The 19,897-nt window shown below is 45.7% G+C and overlaps 1 protein-coding gene across 1 annotated transcript in view; it reads right to left on the bottom strand.

Annotated features, from left to right (window-relative positions):
* Nucleotides 1-937: 937 nt before the first annotated feature.
* The window catches only part of ILDR2 (immunoglobulin like domain containing receptor 2), a 61,936-nt gene continuing 42,976 nt past the window's right edge, over nt 938-19,897 (bottom strand). Inside the window, exons 8-11 of the mRNA XM_047782872.1 lie at nt 12,565-12,678; nt 8,050-8,266; nt 6,287-6,962; nt 938-4,013 (exon numbers count right to left, since the gene is read on the bottom strand). Of these exons, the coding sequence (XP_047638828.1) occupies nt 3,978-4,013; nt 6,287-6,962; nt 8,050-8,266; nt 12,565-12,678 (1,043 nt within the window). The 3' untranslated portion in view covers nt 938-3,977. The remainder of the gene's footprint in view (nt 4,014-6,286; nt 6,963-8,049; nt 8,267-12,564; nt 12,679-19,897) is intronic.

Genomic DNA, 19,897 nt, shown 5'->3' with positions numbered 1-19,897 from the left:
CAACGCCAGATCTGAGCTGAGTCTGCGACCTACACCACAGCCCACAGAAACACCAGATCCTTAATCCATTGAACAGATCCAGGGATCAAACCCACATCCTCAAGGATACTAGTCATGTTCATTACTGCTGAGCCACAATGGGAACTCCCCCAGTGATACATCTTTAACAGCAATCAAGTAATTCAAATGGTTAGGCAATTTGGGGAAACACTGATCCAACAGAAAAGCCCTTAGAGTCTAAAGACCTGATTAGGTGTGTGACTTCCCTAATGGGAAGTTCTCCATCTATAGAGGGGGTGGATTGCAACACTGACCTCAGCCTCTCTCAAAGGCTGCCTAAGGTCTAATCAGATTACCTACATGAAGTTTTTTGCACTATTTAGAAATATTTACAGATGTAGCTAGGTATTTTTAGCATAGAGTATGTTGAAAGAGAGTGGCAGGCTCTCTCCATGCTCAGTTTGCACAGCCCTGCGCCAGGTACAGAGAAGGGGGAAGAGAGGCCCCTTATCTCTGCAAGACTTTCTGTGTGTTAGCCACTCACAGCTGCAGAGCTGAATCTCTGGAGAAGCAGACGGAGAGCTCCCTGGTGATCATGCTTGGGGTGGAACAGCTGGCACAAACTGCCAGGTCCACGGCAAATGTTCCTAGCTTCCTCACGAGTCTCTGCATGACCGTGAGAAGTTCATCTACCCGGGGACACCTCTTGCCACCTGCATCCATGCCCGCTCATCCAACACATCCTTGACTCGGCTGTAACTCACAGACCGACATTCTCAGCATCACCACCCTGGGCCCACTGCCTTTCACCCCTCCCCATCCTAACTCACCTTCCAGATCTGACTTTTAAATATGGGTTTTTCAGAACATTGAGCACATCATTAAATAGGATGGATGGACAAATGCACACAACACTGAAATATCAAAATATACTCACTTAAATTAAAAAAAAACCTTTAATTCTCTTGGTTTGTTGTAATTTATCCAGAGATATTTCATATTATATGCATAAAATCTTCCCATTCTTTCTTGGACCTGTCTTATTGCCCCTATTCAATTGCAGAGTTCCAGTGGCCAGAGACCATGTCTTATACAAGACTTTATTTTGTACCCCCAATAAAACCTAGGAAGGAAGCTAATATGTATAAGCACTTCCTACACAGGACACGCTATTCAGGACAGAGGAGATGAAAGGATGGGTTGAGAAAAGGTGGGGTGCCAAGGATGGCCAGCTTTCCCTTTACTTGTCCAGTCAGTCTCATCTCTGGTCCACATACTCAGAAAGGACTATTTCCCCTCTCGACTGGAGGCCTGGAAGTTTGGGTGATTGATGCAGCCTTTCAGAGGACAACCTGGTTCCATCTCCCCAGGTTATTTCAGTAGCCTGTTATCATTGTGGTATTTTTTTATGGTCTGTCTGTAGTTTTGTTGTCTTTGGAACTGCAGGTTTCCAATTCTAATAATTCTTTCCCATGGCTCCTTTCAACCTTCACCAAAAGCATACCTGCCCCCGGCTAATAAAGGCAGTATTTCTGGTCTCCGCAGCTGGTGCTATGGGGCTCTTTGGTGGTGAGAAGCCTGACACAGTGCTCAATATGAAGAGATAATAGCTACTGCAGCCATCCAATATTCTCCAGAATTGCCTGAGCAAGTTGAACTCCAAAGCTGGTGACTAAGAAATGATGTCCTACTCATCTTTTCCATGGGAATTGGGGCCCAAACAGACAGACTAGACCTCAGTTCTCAGAGGCCAGGAACATCAGCAAGCCTAAAACTCAGCACCAGGGTTATGGCTTGTGTCTTCCAGCCCTTGGAAGTGCCAGCACTGGGCTGAACTGTCCTCCTGGTTTCTCTCACACAGGCCAGGGCCACTGAGAAGTCCTTTGGAAGGCCACCTCTCCCCCAAGCAATCATACCAACTCAACCTTCTGACCCTCATCCAGTGACTTCTTTATTTCATTGCACATAGAGGACTGGTTTGGCAACACCATGAATTAAGTGGATACCAGTGGAATGGTACTCTGAGAAAAGGGCCAAGCTCCAGTCAGGTGGTTCTGGAGAAGATCCAGGAAACGCTGAAGAAGAAACCGTCTTCAGAGATTGTCCATGGATCCACTGATAGAGGACGGACCACTACTGGGAGTGGAGCAGTAGGGAGACCAAGCATGATTGTCCTCCAGTGATCTGACACAATCATGTATCCCACCACAACAGTGTGGGCTGAAAGTCTTTGACAAAAAGTCTGTCAAAGAAGGGAGACTGGGAAAGACCTAAGGTTAAAGAGAGTCAGGGCCAAACATTCAGACAAGAAGAAAAGGTCAGTTTTTCCTTGAGGAGGAATGAACATTTAAAGACGGCACCGACTTATCATGCCTTGAGTAGGAATCAGCAATTTGGGCTGGGCTCAGCTAGGCAGTTGTGTTGGTCTTGGTTGGGCTCACTCATGGGTGTGCAATCAGTTGAGAGTTGACAGGCTACTGGATAGGGTGATGGAGGTAACTAGGCCTTTTCCTCTCATCATGCAGCAGGGTAACCCAGGCTCATTCACCTGGTGGTGTCTGCAGGGTTCCCAAGAGCAGCAAAAGAGGACAAGCCCCATGCCCCAGAATTTGTCAAGTCTCTGCTTGTGTCACACATGTTAATGGGTCACTGGCCAAATCTAATCACATGGCCAATCCCAGATTCAAGGGGCAGAGAAACAGACTGCACCTCTTGAAGAGAAGGAGAGAGTTTGTGGCCATTTTTCACAATCTATACACATGCCAAAAATCCAGAGGGATCTAGCTTTGGATTTTAGGCAACATCTACCATTTAGGCAAGGGTGGGAATAGGAAGATCTTCTTCTTGAGAAAGCTGTTTTCCTCATCTGCCAAAAGTATCTAGAGTGGCAGCCTGGTGAGGTCCAGGGATGCCTGTTCCACGCTCAGGGATCCTGGAATGGCAAAGCTAGGATGGCAGGGACGACTCATGGTAAACGAAGTACCAAACACACAGAAGATCCAGTGGAGACTGTGAGGAAAATGGCCCATATTCAGAATATAATGAGAACGTGTACTCTTTTCCTCCTAGATTCTTTCTCATTCTTCATTTTACAATACCGTTTTCTCCTCTTTTTCTCCCTCTTCTCTTTCGTGGGTGTATTTTAAGCATTTGTCAAAAGGCACCTGATAACAACCTAATCACAGCATAGAGGGAGGCGGGGCTCTGTGGAGGGTCCAGGAAAGGGGAGGACGAGGAGAGCCCTTGATGTCCCAGACTCAGATGTTGCTGTGCTGTGCCCAAAGGGAAAAAGCAGTTCATGTTCTCAGAATGGAAAAGAAACAGTGCCTTGACAGCACTTGTGTTGTTCCAGCCACTCAAGAACTGTCATTCAGAACAGCAAATTGAAGTCATTTCTGTGATTGTCCAGCAGGTCATTGTCACTGAGCTCACCAAACGCCTGATTTCAGTATAACAACAGTCATTGACTAGTGACTGGGAGGTGATGGGGCTAAAACATATATTTTGCCTGAAGCTATTTTCCATTGCCGGTGAAGGCCTTCTAACAGCAGTAATAAATTCCTCTGTCTCTCAGCACAGCACAGGAGGTATAGAAAAGCAGACTGTAGGTATAGGCATTTTCTGAAGATTAGCAGTCCAGAGCTAACTCCCATTCAGAACTGAAAAAGGAATCCTGGTTTGGCTAAGGAAGGAGACTGTGCAGGATGAACTCTGGGTGAGAAACTCCATGTGCGGGAATGTGCTCACATGTAGTTATTTTCTTGATACGTTTCTCAAACTCGTTAGATGGGCACTTAGATTTGGAATCAGCCTCCCTTAAAGGCTGTCCCCCCAACCCCTGCCAAAGCAAAAATCAGCAAATCTTCCAAGGTGGTGGCCAGAGAAGATCTGGGCCTGATGGCTCTTGGATTTGTGTCTTGTTTCCATGTTCTGCTTCTGATTTCCAGTCATCCAGAGAGATGTCTTGAGAACAAACATCAGACCACGAGGGACATTCTGGTTGGAAAGTCACTCTGGGGGAAGGGCAGAAAAGATCCTTATGTGAATTGACACACTGATTAAAGAAACCCACCCCGAATGTAAACTGGTACAGCCACTATGGAGAACAGTTTGGAGATACCTTAGAAATCTATACATAGAACTTCCATATGACCCCGCAATCCCACTCTTGGGCATCTATCCGGACAAAACTCTACTTAAAAGAGACACGTGCACCCGCATGTTCATTGCAGCACTATTCACAATAGCCAAGACATGGAAACAACCCAAATGTCCATCAACAGATGACTGGATTCGGAAGATGTGGTATTATACACAATGGAATACTACTCAGCCATAAAAAAGAATGACATAATGCCATTTGCAGCAACATGGATGGAACTAGAGAATCTCATACTGAGTGAAATGAGCCAGAAAGACAAAGACAAATACCAAATGATATCACTTATAACTGGAATCTAATATCCAGCACAAATGAACATCTCCTCAGAAAAGAAACTCATGGACTTGGAGAAGAGACTTGTGGCTGCCTGATGGGAGGGGGAGGGAGTGGGAGGGATCGGGAGCTTGGGCTTACCAGACACAACTTAGAATAGATTTACAAGGAGATCCTGCTGAATAGCATTGAGAACTTTGTCTAGATACTCATGTTGCAACAGAAGAAAGGCTGGGGGAAAAATGTAATTGTAATGTATACATGTAAGGATAACCTGACCCCCTTGCTGTACAGTGGGAAAAAAAAAAAAAAAAAAAGAAACCCACCCCAATGCAACAGATGGTTCCCTGGGCAGAATCCACACCTGTTCAGAGCCTGGCACACCGTGACTTTCAGGACATTTCATTGGGTTTGTGACTACTGTCCCTAAGCCTCAATTGATCCTAAAGCCAACATACATCTGCTAGAGCTTAGTTCCATGACAACAGAAGAATTCTCATCCCTTTAGGGTTAAGTAACTCCACAACAGCTAGTGTGGATGATATACCATAAACCTGACATCACCTGAGAGTTCCTTCCCTACCCACAGTACTCTGGTCATCACAGTTTTTGTTTTGGAGGGATTAATAATCATGCCAGAACCTTTTTCTGTTCATGTTCTCTCCCCACATTACACAGTAAATATCTCCCTTGGAATCATGAAAACAAAATGGCAGGAAGGGCAGGATAACTGGGGAGGGGGCAGAAGCACCCTGGCTTGGAGAGTGGCCTCCAGAGCACAGAGGTAGCTTGGACACCCACAGTGGACATCTGTGATTGTTCACCAACATTTCTCTGGGGTCCAGAGCTCACATTTGGGGGCTGAGGGATGGAATGGGCTGCTCTGGGCATTTAGATGGAGAACAATCAAATCAAAACAAGGCTGCTTACACAAGAGACAATTAGCTGGACGGGGTGGAAAGATTTCCTTCACATACAGTGGGCACTGTACACAGTTTACCCTCAAGAAAACATCAAAAGAAAAAAGAGTGAGCGGCCCTTCATAAATGGAGATGGCTACTAACCTTCTCAGGAATGTGGACTCTTTGGGGCATCTGATGCAAGTTACAAACCCTCACTCTAAAGGGGGTGGGGACAGGAAGGAATGCACATATTACAGGCCTGCAAAGACTTCCAAGCCCACCTAAAGGCCTGTGGTGGTAATGACCCCTAGAATCCCTCATGCTAAAGGCTTCTTCCTTTTCCTTCTTTCCTTTCTTCTCTCTTCCTTCCCTCTTTCTTCTTTCTTTCCTCCCTCCCTCCCTTTCTTGTAGGTTAGCAGAGATTTATTGAATATACTGCTAAAGGAAGCAGTGGGCAGGAGAGCTTGTCTGCCCTGGAATAGTGGTTTGGGCTTTTTTTTAAGGGAACTGCCTTCCTCTCTCAGTTCCCGCCATGCAAATAAGGGATTCTTGTTGGTTCTTGTTGCCTGATTTTCGAGGCCGCTCATTAGTCAGCTGGAGGTTAACATAAAATGGCTTGTGTATAAAATAGCTTTCACACTCCCCCTGCTAGATCGACAATGCCAAATCTTTGGCATTTCTAAAGGCTTCTTAAAGCTGGTCATCAATGATCTCTACTGCTCTACACCCTACACACCTGACTTTTCAGCCTTTCTCTCTCTCTCCCAAGCCGCACGCTCACTTACTTCACCTGGTCCTGAATAGAGGTGGGTGAGAGCGAGCGTCCGTTCCCTCCACCTGGGCTCTCCTCACTCCCTGATCCCGAGGCCCCTGTACCGAGATTCTGCCCATTGGCTCCCCCCGCCCCCACCTTGGTGCCCCAGCCCCTTGGAGGCCGCCCGGGCCTCACCGTCTTCTTGGAGGGCTCCTTCTTCCTCTTCTTCTCCGAGTTGCTGTGATAGGGCAGGTCGCGGCCGCGGTAGGACGGACCCCGGCTGAGCTCACGCTCGCTGTAGGGCGGCAGCGCGTCGTCCGGCGCATCCTCCTCGTCGCCCTGGGGCGAGCCCGCCTTGTAGGTGGACGGCGGCGACCAGGCGGCGTAGTAGGAGGCGCTGCGCGGGCCGAGCTGCGCGCTCAGCTTGGACGGCGTCTCGAGGCTGCCGCCGCGGCTGGCGCCCTCGGGCCGCGCCTGCCGCTCCAGGCCGCCGCCCCGGAACGAGTGGTCGTACTTGGGCGCGGTACCCGGCGTGCGGCTCACCAGGCGCGGCAGGTGTGCGTCGTCAGGCGGCCGCCGGCGCGGAGGGCTGTAGGTCCAGCCGCGGTCGGCGTCTGTCAGAGGCTCCCGGCTGCGGCTCCGCTGGCCGTAGTACTCCTCCAGGGAGCTGTCCTGGTAGAAGCCCCCATGCGCCCGCGTCTCCGAGCGCTCGAAGCGGCTCCCGCCCCGGGTCTCGTGGCTGTTGCCCTCCGCCCTGCGGGCCCGCGGGCCGTAGGAGTCGGCGAAGGCCGCCAGCTCGTCCATGGAGACGGCCGGCACCCCGGTGGCAAAGTTCTTCCGCGACAGCATCTCGGATTTGGAACGCTGCTGGCTGCGGGCAGAGGAGGCGCTGGTCAGTTCAGGTAAGGCCTAGGTCCCCAACACCTGGCGTGAGGAAGGTGGGGGAGCTTGAGAGGGGATCTAAGGGCACCCCCACCCCCTTAGTGTCTGGGCCTTGGTCAGAAGACCTCGGCAGAGCCACAGCTCCGCTCCTGATTGGATGAGGCACCTTGGTCACCTCCCATTCCTCTGAATCTCAAAGAGAAAAGTCAAAGCCATCGTGCCCATCTTGTGAGTTTAAGTATCAAAATGGGGTCGTTTGGGTAAAACTACATTGTGGTCTACGCGGTACTGAAACACACACGTGAAGTCTTTATTATGCTGTGACTTCTGGTTATCAGCCTCCTGACTCACTTCTCACACCCTGAAAACCAATAGGTGGTGTGACCCACAGAGTCCCTGTGGCATTTAGTGATAAACAGGGCTTTTCCTTCCTTAGAGCGGAGGCCAAGTGACTTCCTGGGGCAGCAGGCCAGAGGGACCCTGCAGTTGGTACCGAGAAAAGCGGTGTCTACTGCCCTTAAAGATACAGAATAGGTGAGTGGTGAAGGTGCCATCAGTGGTGATTAGCCACACAAAACTGGACACATATCTTGGTTCCCCCCGCCCATTCATTGGCCATGAGACCCTGGGTAAATTCCTTACCATATGTAAGTTTCAGTTTCCTCAGTTTAAAATGGGGACATTAATAGTGTCTGTCTTTTAGAATTATGAGAATCAAATGCAACAATATAACATGTTTGGCATTTGACCATTCACCAAATAATCAAAAATGATGGCGATGACGGTGGGGTTTTTAGAGACGGGCAGAGGAATGTTAATGCAGTTCATTAAGGGGTCTAGAGTATCCTCTTCAAAGAGCCTTGAGGGATTAATTCTAGACACAGTAGCCCAAGTGTGCCTTTGCTTAATGCAGGTAGGAAAGGGATGTTCAACAGCTCATAGACAGATGCAGCAGGATAACCCAGAGAGGCAGACAGAGATGCTATGGAGTCGTAACAGCCTCAGATCCACCCTGCCTCCAAGCTCCTGCCCCCTCACACCCAGCACCAGAGCTGCCCTGCCACAGCCATCCTCACCTGTGCCTGAAGCTCTCCCGATCCTCTTTGTTATACTCCATGGCCGAGGGCCCCCGGCTTGCACCACTGCTGCCTCCCATGACACCTGACCAATAGTCAGGATTGCTCTCCAGGTCCCCAGACACTGGGAACTGCTTGCCTCGCATCTGATGGTAAGACTGGCGGAAACTGCTGTCCTCCTCATGCAGGGAGCTGAGTTCTGAGATGGTGTTGTTATCTGCAGGGACAAAAATCAGGCATGACAGAGCTTTCTACCTGTAGAATAGAATGGGAATGCTGTTAAAGGACTGAGGCTAGAGGCTTTGGGAAACTCATATCCCGGGGTCTCAATCCTGTCCAGGGTGAATTGTAGACCTGAACTAGCAGTATTTGTGTTCTTAGCTCAGCAGGAACTGGCTCAAGCTAGAACCCTACTTGCCTACAGAGAGAGAGGCTTCCTACATGATCTGTTCTTAGAAAAACAATTGTTATTGTTCCACCTAAGGCAGGCTTCCCAGAACTTGGGCTCTCTGCAGCTGGTCTCCTCCTGATATGTCATCATCCTTGCTCAAGTGTTTTTCTTCTTCTTGTTTAATTCTGTGATGAGCCCGAATGATCCCAGGTATGTTGCACCAAAAGGGGCAAAAAGAGAGAGAAGCCACAGATCATAGGATCTTCCCTACTGTTGGCCAAGTCCCAAGATGGGGTCTTCAGAACCAGTACTGCCCCGTGCTTTAGAGGCACCTCATTCCATCCTCCTGCAGCTATACTGCCCCCCTCCTCCCGCCCCCCCCCCCCCACACACAGGGCCAAGGGGATGTGCACACCTAGTGTCCATCCACCTCCTTTCTGGATGGTCATCTAGGATCTGGCATATCTTCCCATACAGTACCAATTCCATGTCCAGGGCCTAAGTGGACTTCTTCTATTCTCCAAAGAGTTTTCCAGGTGTATGTCGCCATAGGTGGCCATGGCAGCTCTTTAGAGGTGTGGGAAGAAAAAGGGGGGTTGGGCCACACTTAAGGCCTATGGGCCTCCATTGTACTCTTGCCCCAGACCAAAAGAAAAAAAAAAGGAAAGGGGGAGCGATGGCCACAGCCTCCTCATTTCTTAGGGTGGCCTAGCAGCTTTTTGCAAATGCACTTGTGAATAAGGACCAGAATCACAATCTGGAAAGAAAAAAAAAAAACTGTTTATTTATAAAACTTTGAAATGGATTGAATTTCACATTACTTAAAAAATAAATCTAGTGAATCTATTTGCAATGAAATTGAATCCATTTGTTTTCTAAAATCCTTTGAACCTCAAACTGTTATCAAAATCAACATTTGTAAGGTGTAAGCCCTGCCTACGGAGCAAGAGGTAAACCAAGATAGGATGTGGGAAGCACAAAATTGTGTCTCAGGTTCCCCTCCACCTTGTCTCCTCCCTATCCCCAGTGGTCCTGGGAGAAGCAGAGAATTTTTGCTGGTTCCTACCCATGAAGGGGAGGGAGGGCCTCCTTCCACAGCATAAACACAGCCTCCTTGTCCTGCTTTACCAGGACACAGTGCTGACCAGGAATGCCATTCAGTTTGGTCATGTGATCAGTTTTGAATTCGATAATAATCTAATTCTAAGCCTTTTTCCCCCTGTAAGGAGAATGGACTTAGTGCCAAGGAAAAAAATCTCAGACATTATTGTTTAATCTAGAAGCTTCCTTTTCTCCTGATCCCAGTGAATTCCAATCTCCCAGAGAACCATAAAGACAAGCACTGTAAAATGCACCGTGTGTTTATTGAAAAATTACATTATTGGCTCAGAAGGATAATGGACATTTTCCATTTCTCCAGATAGTGAGGGCTGTCTCTGTTTCATCACTCACATGATAGACTGTCCAGGCTGCATGCTGCTCTCAAATTTATGCCACAGCGAATATGAATATCAACATCCCCCACTTCACAGACATCTAATAATACAACTCTAGAACAGAATAGGCACTTTTCTGCAAAGGGCCAGATAATAACTACAGTCCATTTTGCAAGCCATATTGTCACAACTATTCAGCTCTACCATTGCAACATGAAAGGAGTCGAAGATAATACAGAGGTGGACTGGCAGGCTGTGTTCCAAGAAAATTTACTTCCAAAAACAGGAGGTGGAACATAAGTGCCTGGGGAGGTGTAGTTTGCGCTACACCTAGCGCAGGGATTCCAGATGAAAACATCCCCCAAGCAACTATCTACTTACAAGAGGCAGGGAAATAAGGATCACACTGACTAGGAAATTCATGGGTCTGACCCGTGAAACTCCCAATTCTTATAGAATCTATCACCCCCTTTGCCACACCTGAAACTATCAAGACTGTGATGAGATCTTCAAGACTGTCCCATGTCCATGATCCATCCCAGAGTTTACTTTACTCTCCAGATATAGGACCTCTCAAAGTAAAATGAACTAGGTTCCTACTTCATCCCTATGCAGGTATTGTTATGTCAACCTGCAGGTTCCATTTCTGGCATCGGCATGGAGTACTAGCACTGGTTACTTTCCCTCTCTGCCTCCCTTTCCTCCTCTGTAAAATGAGGGAAGTGGATTCAAAAACCTCAGTCTCTTCCAGCTCCAGCATCCTAAAGTCCCACAAGCTTGAAGACTGTTGTCTCTGAACAGAAACCACTGCTGCAGCCATGGCACCATCCACAGTTGGCACCAAAGTTTCTAGTTTAACAAAAGAGCATGGGACGGGAATCGGGGGAGCTGAATTCTAGTCCTGATTCTGTCACTTCAACCCTCTGGGCTTCTATTCCCTCATCAGTACACTGCAAAGGTCGACCCAGGCCACCTCTAAAGTCTCCTTGGACTCTAACATTCCTTGGTCATTACTTTATGACCAGCTGGCCCTTGGAGACCACTTTAATCCAGGCAAACAGGAGACATCACCTAAACAGGGGTCCACTTAGTTTTGTTTTTTTGATTTTTTTTTTTTTTCAGGGCTGCACCCACAGCATATGCAAGTTCCCAGGCTAGGGGGTGAATTGGAGCTGCAGCTGCTGGCCACAGCCACAACCACACCAGATCTGAGCTGCATCTGCAAGCTACATCACAGCTCACGGCAATGCCAGATCCTTAATCCACTGGGCGAGGCCAGGGTGGGTTCGTTACAATGGGAACTCCTGGGTCCACTTAGTTTTAACCTCTGTCTTTCACTTCTTCTCTGAGCTGTGAGAGCCACAGATTTCCTCCACAGGCTTTTTCTCCTTGATCTCTATCTATCTCTGTCTCTGTCCTCTTACAGGGATCCATGACTACCCTGTTACAACTAGCTTGTCAAGTGCAATGACATCTGCATTCCTGACATTCCAATCTGGAGATGGTCTTTTTATAGTCAGTGTGGTGGGAGGAGGCAGCAATGGATGCAACTCAGACAGGATGAAATTAGAATTGCAAACTGGGAGGAATATGTTGTCCTTAATCTGAATAAAGCTCCTCTAGTCTGGGACTGTTTTCCCAACAATGCCATCGAGTCTCTCATTGGTTCCAACACGAGGAGGGTTCAAAGAGGGAAACGTGGTGACCTCACTCCCATGCTGCCAGCACGCTCTGATAATTAGCCTATCCATGGCAGACCTGCCCTGTGCTGCCTCTCATGATAGATGGTAATTTGGAATCCATCCTAAAGAATCAGCAGTGTCAGCTGCAAGGGCTGTGGGTGAGTTAGGGTGGGGGCCCTGCCACCTACAGATTCAGTAATTACCACGTTCCTTTGACAAGAGGAGCAGTCTTTTGCTTGCCCCTCAGTCTCTGCTGCTGGGCCTCTCAGAGCAGTGTGGGCCTCTTTATAAGATTCTTCTGGCAGGTTTGTTCTTTTGCTTTCATTGATGTGGCAGGTCGGCAACTGGACTGTTTTCATGTTGGAAAAAACTGATACTCAAGCTTCCATATCTTAAATCATTATTTTGAATATATTTTAAAGGGAGTAGTAGAGAAAGTATTTTAATGAAGTATTTCCAACCCCAGGATTGCACAGCCCTAGCAATGCTGACTGCCTCCTGGAGAGATACTACATAAACCAACATGTTTCAGGATTGCTCCATTCTTCACATCAGAATCCCTTTTGTCTTTCCTCTGTGTATTTTTTTTTCTTTTTTTTTTTTTTGCCTTTTTGCCTTTTCTAGGGCTACTCCCGCAGCATATGGAAGTTCCCAGGTTAGGGGTCTAATTGGAGCTGTAGCCGCTGGCCTACGCCAGAGCCACAGCAATGCAGGATCCAAGCCAAGTATGCAACCTACGCCACAGCTCACAGCAACACCAGATTCTTAACCCACTGAGCAAAGCCAGGGATCAAACCTGCAACCTCATGGTTCCTAGTCAGATTTGTTAACCACTGAGCCATGACAGGAACTCCCCCTCTGTGTATTTGAAGCTACTTTCTTTAGGATGGTATCACCAGCACCCCTACTAACTCCAACCCTGAAAGCTCAGGGATGCCCACCTTTGGTCACCCCCAAATCCCCTTTAGCATGATGTGCAGATCACATAAAGCTAACAGATGCTCACATCTGCCTCTCATCCTTCTGGCTGGGTCAAACTGAGCCAGTTCCTTCTCCACATAGTATAGGACCTTCATGGAGTCTCTCTCTTTGTCAGCTTGGATCCGGTAACCTTTGCGAACTGTTGAGAAAAGGACAAGAAGGTGAGCTGAAAATTCAGAAGGAGGCATTCGTTTATTTTACTAAGTAGAAAATATGATTCCCACTTCTAGCAACTCTTTTTGAAATCACCCAGAAATAGTAAATTTGTTTATATGTATGGAACCATACCTGAGATCGCCCTTATTAGATGGTTCCACTTGAATGGAGGAACAGCAGGTCAACCATAAAATTCTGTCATAGTATATTTTTAGTCCTTTGTTAACCTCTGCTTCCTAGCTCCCCACCTCTTACAGCTCCACTTAAAGCTCATCTTCTCAAAACTTAGGGGAGTATACTCACACTAAAAAAAGACCACTTTTTAGATGAGGCACACGTCACTCTACAGTCTGAGGATTGCACACCTTCACCTGGTGGGAGCACACATAGCTTTAAACAGATACTCAAATGTTAGGGACCTTGACACAGGTGGCCTGAAAGCCTCTAGTTGCCTGGGAGATGGTGCCAAAAAAAAAAAATTCCATAACTAGATGATGCGTAAGAGGTACTATTAGATTATAGGCTTTATATGAATTAATACAAAATAAAATGCAAAATACATGGATCCCTAATTATGGTTCCATTGTTATTTCTTTAGCATTTTCCCCTTAGGAAAAGGAATACCGTATTTTAGACATGATTGATTAAACCTGCTGCTGTGTAGTTTCAGGCAGGTGTTATTTTCAGGGCTTAATAAAAAACAAAACCTAAGCATGAGAGGTAATACCATCTCCTACATTCCCATCATTCTTACTGTCAGGGAAAAAGGCTGTTGAAGCTACATATCACTTAAGCATCAGTCTAGACCAATACCAGCCAGAAGGGTGATCAGACATGGGCGGGTCTATCTTCACAGAAAGAGAAAACAAGAAAGAGAGGAATGGGATGGGGACAGAACAATAAGGGTAGTAGACAACACTTATTGGGCGCTGAAATGTGCCAGGTACTGTGCTAAATGCTTTACATGACCTTGGTTCCTTATAGCAACTTAAGGAAGTTACTGTTAGTAGCCACCTTTCACAGTTGAGGAAACTGGTAGAGAGAGGTTTCGGAGTTCCCGTCATGGCTCAGCATAAACGAACCCCACTAGCATCCATGAGGATGTGGGTTCAATCCCTGGCCTCACTCAGTGGGTTGCTGTAAACTGTGCTTTAGGTGGCAAAACGCAGCTCAGATCCTGTGCTTCTGTGGCTGCGGCATAGGTGGGCAGCTCTAGCTCCAATTCAGCCCCTAGCCTGGGAACTTCCATATGCCACAGGTGTGACCCTAAAAAGCAAAAAAAAAAAAAAGGTTTTGTAACTTGCTCAGAAATAAGTGGCAGCCTTGGGACTGGAACTACATATCTGATTAAAGCCCAATCATATGGGGCATCTTCCTCTCTGGAGACTAGGAGCAGAGGTAGTATGGAGAGATAGGAGAACAGGACAAAAAGGAAGAGCCCAGAGTAGAAAGTGCTCCTTGGTGTGCCATGGGTGCTGTCATCTGAGGCATGTCCAACCTTCCAGCTGATCAGGACTGTCCAATGGGACAAAATCAAGTGACCCACCTCCAACATCTCTGTTCCCAGAGTAGGGCAAATACCATAGAGAAACCACATGACTGCATGTGCCTCTGAAAAAAAATCCTTTGTGCTCTCTGGTCATGTTACCCTGGCCATGGACAAAGCTCCCCACACAAGCATGTACATGAAAGATTAAAATATCATCTTCCACAGACTCTAATCACAGCCCTGGCACTGAAGACTAAGAAAAACACCCACACACCCATTTGCAGGTGCATTGGTTTTCTATAAGAGAGCTTGCTGGGCAGTCCACATTCAGCTCCAGTTGTGGAATTAATTTAAAAAATTAATGAATCTAGGCACACGCTTTTTAGTGACACTTTCTCTCGGAGGTTAGATCCATAATCCTTACACAGGAGCAATTATTAGCAGAAATGATTTTATTTATCAAGCTACACACTCTTCCATCTCTGCAGAGGCGTTTACAGAGTAGTACAGACAGTTCAATTAAAATGCAATTATCCCACGGAACTGCTATGTCTGTTCTGAGGCCATTACTGCTGATGGATGCAACACAGGGCTGGGAAGTGGGGAACTGGGCATCTTGTAGGTATGCCGCTGGTGGATTGAGGGACCTCAAGTAAGTGGTGACCTATCTGGGACTCAGTTTTCATGTCTATAAAATGCAGTTAATACTTCTCAACTTTTAAATAATTTCATGAGGCAGAGAAGACAAATATATAAACCAAAATGAAAAAAGAAAGCAGAGGAGACAAGAAAGACCAAATCAGTGGAGTGCCTTGAGTTCTTTGTAATTATTCGGGGCAGCTCAAATGTCACCTCATCCAAAAGCTTTTCTTCTTCTCTGGCTAGAAAAGTTCTCTCTCTTCTCTCTCATTTACTTTGAACTTTCATCATGGCCCTTAATACATTCCAGTTTGTTTCAAATTATCTGTATAAATGTCTAATCTTCCCAAAATTCTTAAGGGAAAAGAATGCTTATCATTCTAGCTTGGCGTAAAACCCAGGACAATGTTCTATACATACATGTACTTAAATGTTTCCTTGAGCTGAACTGATGCCAGCCTGGGGATGGGGGTGGATTGGGTTAATGCTTTCTATAGAAAGAGTATTTTCAGTAGAGTTTCCTTCTCTAGACTATAAACTTCCTGAGGTCAAGGACCTGTTCACTCTGTTTATCTCTGCATATCCAGCACCTAGCATAGATCCTGGCACGTTGCAGACACTCAAAATATGTATGTTTGTATGAATGAATGAATGAATGAATGAAGTGAGTGAATGAAAGGAAATCAGGAATTGAAACTATATTACAAAGAATTACAAAGTAAGGCAGAAGAGACCATGTGATGGATTTGTTGGAGAAGCCTGACCAGGAAGGGGAAGGCTTGAATGGTAGCTTGAGGGAGCAGCAAGGTTTAGGTAAGTTTTGTTTGTATTGATGATTTTTTTTTTTTAAGTAAAGAAAACTAGCATGTTTATAGGCGTCAAAGAAGGGGTCTACTCTACCTGCAGCTGCAGCTTTATCTAGGTGTTCTTAATATGTGAAATGCTATTATGGCAAGCATTCAATAACACTGCGGTAAGGGGAAGTATTAGTATATGAAACAGTGTACCAGCTATCCCGTTTGAGAGATGAATGCCACCCCGAAGGACAGTTGAAAATCTCCCCCTTAACTGCAACTTGGGCTAAAGCTTAGATTGCTTTCTGTGTCATTATAACAAATTAACTCCTCACCATGAGACAGATTTGATCGTGTGTGCGTAGGTTCTCATGCCCCTGAAAAGTTACAATAACTATGTACAGCCTCAAATGAAGATAGCAGCTTCACCTTTCAGTACTGGTAAGAGACTCCACCGTGCTAGATACTTTCAGCTTTGATTTCTCGGTCACACCAGCTCATGACTTCCGAAGTACAAATCCCTCTACTTTGTCAAAAAGGACAGAAGCAGAGTATTGATATTTAGATTTTAGAGGTGGCACCCATTTTGTTTCAGGAGTTAAAAAGCTAGGCATTTCTCCCTTTAAAAGGTTCCCCCCACTACCACCACCATCAAAAGCTGTAAATTCAGTTCGGCAGCACTCAGTAGCAAATTCTCTCATCACGGTAAAACCTGGCTCTGTGTCACATATGTGCTTGATCCTGCCAGCAGATGAGGCTTTTCCTTCTCTGAGCTGGCATCAAAAACAGTCTTACCATACACTCCTTTCTATTTTTCCCTCATTTTATTTCCATCCACAATCCCCCAGAAACCACTCTGCTGGACTGTAAACTCCTTGAGAGAAAATTTGTAGGCATTCATTAAATTTTTCTCAATTTAAAAACAAATTGAATGGTGTCAGGTTTTTATCCATAATTTATCTGAAGATCACAAAACTCTCTGATGTGTGGTGATATTTTATTTGTTTTTTAGGGCCACAAGTGCAGCATATGGAAGTTCTCAGGCTAGGGGTCAAATTGGAGCTGCAGCTGCCAGCCTATGCCATAACCACAGCAACATGGGATCTGAGCTGCATCTGCAACTACACCACAGTTCACAGCAACACTGGATCATTAACCCACTGTGAAGGGTCAGGGATTGAACCCATATCCTCAAAGATACTAGTTGGGCCTGTTACTGCTGAGCCACAATGGGAACTTCCTGTGATAATATTTTAATAAGAAATGTCCTATAGTATTGGCCAAAGTCCTGCATTTTTTTTGAAAATGACTTTTTTTCCTGGTTATGTTTCAGTTTAGGGTTGATGGGTGAGTTCTCTCTCTCTCTCTCTCTTTGTGGCCACACCAGTGGCATATGGAAGTTCCCAGACTAGGGGTCAAATCAAAGCTGCAGCTGCTGGCCTACCCCACAGCCACAGATATGCCAGATCCAAGCCATGTCTGCAACCTACACTGCAGCTCATAGCGATGTCAGATCCTTTAACCCACTGAGCAATGCCAAGGATCGAACCTATATCCTCATGGACACCAGTAGAGTCCTTAACCTGCTAAGCCACAACAGGAACTCTGATTTATTTTTCTTGTGAAGTTCAGTCTGTTCCAAGTCCTTTGTTTGGTGTGGCTTTTTATACTTCAGTTCCTCTAATTTATTAGCCTTGGCAACTTTGATTTTTCCTGGAGAGAGAATACTGGGATATTCATTTTTATGTCAAACTATACTTTTAAAAATTCTTATTGTTAAAAGATTTAAGCTGATACTTTTGACCCAATTAAGGCTCAATGATTTATCAGCTAATTTCCCCCTTACAGCCAAATCCAGCTTAAAAAACTTGAAAAAGAGATGATACCCATGGATATAGCCTTGTTCTTCCTATCCTATCTTAATAAGCTACGGAAGGCTGTTTATGGATAATGGAACAGCTGCCAGATTCCACCCCCAGGGTGACAGCAGCTCAGTTGTGGGAGAAGCGATGCTTAAAATTTGCATATTCTCTGTATACATACAGTAGGCATATATATAGACACACATCCTTATTAGTTTGAAAAATGACATTTCAAAACCCTACTTGCCTACTCAATCCTTTTGTAAGAAGGATGAGTGTAAGCCAGGTAGATGTGAAAATCAGGTGGATTGGAACAAGAGGAGAATAGGTATGGAAGTGACCAGGTAGGAGATAACTGCATTAATCAAGGTGGGAGATGATGGCATCAATGACAAGGATAGTTAAGTAGAGATGGCAGAAAGTAAATCAATTCTCAAGGTTATTTTGAGGTCCAATCTGAAGGAGTTGGTGACCAACTTGGATGTGAGAAGTGAGGTAGGGTTGAGAAGTCCCTGCTTCTGGTTTGGCTACTAGGTGGACAGCAGTGCCATCTGCTGAAATAAGAAATGTCAGAGTTGGTTCGAGGTTGAGAAACAGTAGATGAATTCCATTCCCTAGATAGAGGTTGAGTTTGAAATGCTTGTAAGACATCCAGAAGGCAGTTAAATATCTGGGACTGAGGAGTAGGAGAGAGGTTGGAGATAAAGACTGGCAATAATCCACATATGGATGATGACTGAAGCCATGGACCAGATAAGATTTCCCAGGGAGAGGACCTCAGACAAAATAGGAACACCAACGTCTGGAGGGTATGCAGAAGAAGAACAGCCAGCACCTAGAAAAATAGGTAGGAGAAACTACAAAGTACAGTGCTGAGGAGGGCAAAGAAATATGAGTGCGTCAGAGGTGGCAAATGTGCTTGAGATGTCCAGAGAAGCAAACTCTGTGAAGCATAATGGATACTTTAGCAATAAGGCCATCTTGGCGAGAGCGGGTCTTTGGAGTGGCAAAAGCAACAGCAAGACAGAAGTTAGTTGAGGAGTTGGTAAGAGCAGAGGAAATGGAGACAGTAAACATTCAAAACTCCTTCAAGGAGTTTAACTGGGAAGAGGAGAAAATGGATAGGGAAGTGGTACCAGAAAATGATAGGGTTTTTGCAAATTGTTGTATTTTAAAAGTAGAGATTTAGGCATGTTTTGAATGCTGATAGGGAGTCACTAAAGAAGGGAAGGCTGGAGATGTGAGGTGGGAATGGGGTGGGGTGTGGAGATTCAATAAACAGAGAACTTTGACAAGGCTGAAGGGGACGGATCACCAGAGCAGGGCAGGAGGAGAAGGGCTTCTTTTAACAGAGGTAACAAATAGCTGCTAAGAAGAATGGGAAAGAGAATCAGGGTGCCTTTTATCTCTCTCCCATTTGGTAACTAACTGAATATATTATACATAACTCATCAAAGATGCCTTTTCAACTACACAGAGTGTTCCAAAGAGTATTGTGTACAAATGTAATCTGAAAAATTACTGTTGCTAGATGATTACCCTAAAATTGAAGTAGCATAAAAATATAAAATAGGCTAAATTTACATCTTTATAAATCAGCATTTCTTAACACTTCTAAACTCTTTAAAGAACAATCTACATGGGACATTGGCTTAAGCCACCTTTCTTAAAGGAGAAACAGCCAAATACCATCATAATTCTGACCATGAGACCATGTGTACAGAAATGTGCCTGGTGGGGCTCATGAGGGACTCTGTCCTGACTCAGTGATCCAGATAATGATAACATGAGCCGGACTAGCTGTGGCCAACACAAGGTTGTGCATCCTCCCCCTTTTCCTTGCTAACAGAACCCTGATTTTGTTCATTTCCAAGGTGAATAGATGTTTTGGCATAAGAGATGAGTCTTTGTTTTGGTCCAAGCCAGTCTGGTTTAGGAATGGAGATGGGACACAATTCTTGCCAACAAACTACATGGAGAAGTTTATAGAAAGGGAAAGAGGCTTCTGGAAAAGTTTTCCTCACTCTCAAGAAAAGGAGCACAAAGAAGAAGCATATCTTTCCCATCTTAGAATGCATCTGGGACCTGGGACTATGGCAGTCATCATGGAATCAGGAGGGGAGCCAGCTCAGGAGGACAGAGGATGCACTCAGGATGCCAGAACCAAAGATGAGAACTAGATCCTTCAGTAATTCAACTTGACTCTTCCATTAGCCAACCCCAAAACCACCTTACCTTGGGATATCTTGCTGTATGAAATAAGGGGTTTTTCCCCCCCTATTTTTCCAGCCACTTCTACTTGAAGTTGGTTAGTATGGCAGGGTGGAGCCAAAATGACTGAACTACAACTAGCAGGAACTGGAAAAAAGTTGCAAACAGGAGAGAAGAAGTATGTGCCAGTCTATGAATAGAAGTAAT

This window comes from Phacochoerus africanus, chromosome 6, assembly GCF_016906955.1.
Source record: "Phacochoerus africanus isolate WHEZ1 chromosome 6, ROS_Pafr_v1, whole genome shotgun sequence".
NCBI lineage: Eukaryota > Metazoa > Chordata > Mammalia > Artiodactyla > Suidae > Phacochoerus > Phacochoerus africanus.
The sequence above is the reverse complement of the archived record's forward strand: the minus strand, read 5'-3'. Positions and strand labels throughout refer to the sequence as shown.